The sequence below is a fragment of the Perkinsus marinus genome (assembly GCF_000006405.1).
Source record: "Perkinsus marinus ATCC 50983 genomic scaffold scf_1104296966736, whole genome shotgun sequence".
NCBI classification, from domain to species: Eukaryota; Perkinsozoa; order Perkinsida; family Perkinsidae; genus Perkinsus; species Perkinsus marinus.
In genome coordinates, this window is record NW_003203799.1 from 1 (window position 1) to 2,107 (window position 2,107).

The window sequence follows — 2,107 nt, forward strand, 5'->3', positions numbered from 1 at the left end:
TAGGCCCGATTCTAGAGCGCGACCGATGACCTCCTGCCAATTCCTCGTCGACGTGAGCTATCATCATTCGGCAACCCGCTTGAAAAATCTGGTCTTCGAGAGGAAGGAATTCATCATCTATGACCTGCGTAGTTTGCCGGTGGTAACCCCGCTTGATGACCGCCATCCCAGCGTCACCAAACCAGACACTACCCAGGCAGCTCCAGCCTCAACACGTTGATGGTCTCCACAATGATTTGGTAATATGGGGCGCCCTGATCCAAGAAGGGTCATGAGAATGATCATCTCAAAATGGGTGCTTTGTTTCACAGGAAAGACTCCCTCCACCAGCAGCCAATGACCAGCTGCCTGATCTCGAGTATGCGGGCCTGTATGACCATCAGCAGCCACTGAAGGAGCCTATCGAACAACATAGGTGATTTGCGCAAAGTGTGGTATAGCATGGGCTTTGGGGGACTATGGTGTAACCCAATAATCCCCCAAACCTCATCGTGCTGTCAGCTATGTGATCACATCAGGAAAGGCCAGTTCACTGCAGTGAGTGCAGGCAGCGGCGGAGTTCTACTCTTGTTCCTCTACACCTTCCTCGATGCCAACAAGGCTGTTATGGTCTACTGGAGTTACAGTGCTCGGTCTCCCGATGAGAGGTACTGTGGGCAGGAAACTATCGACTTAGCCACGAAATAATCGTCATTTTATGCCCGTCATAATGAGCCATAGGGGTCGAGGTGCTCGAGGATGGTCGTCACTCTTGAGTGAATTCCATGCGGGCTTCTCGGTACTCTGCATCCCCTAATTCCGATCGAGCTCTGTATACCATGTAGATACTCAGCAGGATCCATGGTTCTCGCTGAGAATGTCCTGTCACTCGTGGCTTCACTGAGCATATCCCTGGTATGTCTTGGTTCGAGACAGTGCCATTCGATGTGGTCTACTCGCTACTTCCTTCGACTCATCCCCAGCGCCCTCAGTTTCACTATGGCCAGAGTAAGGCAGCGAAGTTCTAGGCGCATAGAGCAGGATTATTAGATTCTGGGCCTGCGAGCGTTGCAATACATCGATGCTGGTACGTTGAAGGTGATGTCCCAAGCAGTCCTTCCGACCAATGCCATCCTTTCTAGTTTGCTCATGGGCACTAGGTCGGTAACGGGTTCATTCGTTTGGCATTTTCTATGCATCGATATTCTCATTCTGAGGTACGAAGATCTTTCCTCCTAGGCATCAAAAATGCCTCAAAACTTCCGCAAACACTTAGTGTTTACGGAAGTTTTGAGTTGACGCGCCCCATGAAACTTATAGTCTATAAGTTTCATGGTGCGCGTCAACGATCTTCGTGATTCTGAATGTGATGGATTTGCTTTCGAGTTGTCATTCAAGTCTTCCATCACTGGTGTTCACTTCCAATCTTAATGAGAATCGCTATAGATACTCGGTCATACAATTGCAATGCCTCCTGCTCGTATTCGTGACAACCGCGGCCTTCTATGAGATACGAGTATTCGAGGAGCGACAGTTCGCAACGATCAGCCAGGGACTGCCCCTTTTCTTGGCGACTTTGACGTTCACCAGCATCGGTGCCGTGTACTCCGAGAAGTGTATCAAAGCTGGTGGCGATGTCCCTTTCTATTACCAGAAGGTCCCTCGATAGCGGCTGTCGTATTCAACTGTAGTTCCACTCTGTTTCAGGCGATGCTGTCGATAGCAAGCTGTCTATGCGTGGGGACTCTCATGGTCATAGCGCCTGTTATTGATGGTGACGCTACTCGGAGGTTGAGTCATCTTTTCGACCACTGGGATGAGCGTACACTCATCGCCCTGGTGTCGTGGACCTTGTCGAGTTGGACGGCAGGTATCGTTGTGAAATGGTTGTCTGTTGTGATCAAGAACATAGCACAATGTGTGGCAATACTCATCACATATTTCATAACGAGCATTTTCTTACTCCACGAGTACCCTTCCTTTGCTGCTGTTCTCCTGGCTTGTGCGGTACTACAATCATCATTCATGTACGTATCGACTATCCTTCCCCGGTATAAGTGACTGAATTCGATGGCGGCCATTCTCGCAGGTCATTTCCACCTTCTCCATCAGTCTTGTGTTGTGATAA

General features: G+C 49.5%; 1 protein-coding gene across 1 annotated transcript; it reads left to right on the forward strand.

Annotated features, from left to right (window-relative positions):
* Positions 1-130: 130 nt before the first annotated feature.
* Pmar_PMAR019381 (UDP-N-acetylglucosamine transporter, putative) lies at positions 131-2,081 on the forward strand. The gene is made up of 7 exons (XM_002768985.1): positions 131-239; positions 312-415; positions 519-647; positions 825-987; positions 1,030-1,139; positions 1,426-1,636; positions 1,687-2,081. The coding sequence occupies exons 1-7, from the start codon at positions 156-158 to the stop codon at positions 2,038-2,040; spliced, it is 1,155 nt and encodes a 384-aa protein (XP_002769031.1). The 5' UTR covers positions 131-155; the 3' UTR covers positions 2,041-2,081.
* The last annotated feature ends 26 nt before the right edge of the window (positions 2,082-2,107 follow it).

Excerpts from the sequence above, each read along its gene's own strand:
- Pmar_PMAR019381 (XM_002768985.1), top strand. The coding sequence starts at position 156 with ATGACCGCCATCCCAGCGTCACCAAACCAGACACTACCCAGGCAGCTC. Across the intron at positions 240-311 it reads ATGGTCTCCACAATGATTTG|GAAAGACTCCCTCCACCAGC; the intron begins GTAATATGGGGC and ends TTTGTTTCACAG. Across the intron at positions 648-824 it reads GCTCGGTCTCCCGATGAGAG|ATACTCAGCAGGATCCATGG; the intron begins GTACTGTGGGCA and ends TATACCATGTAG.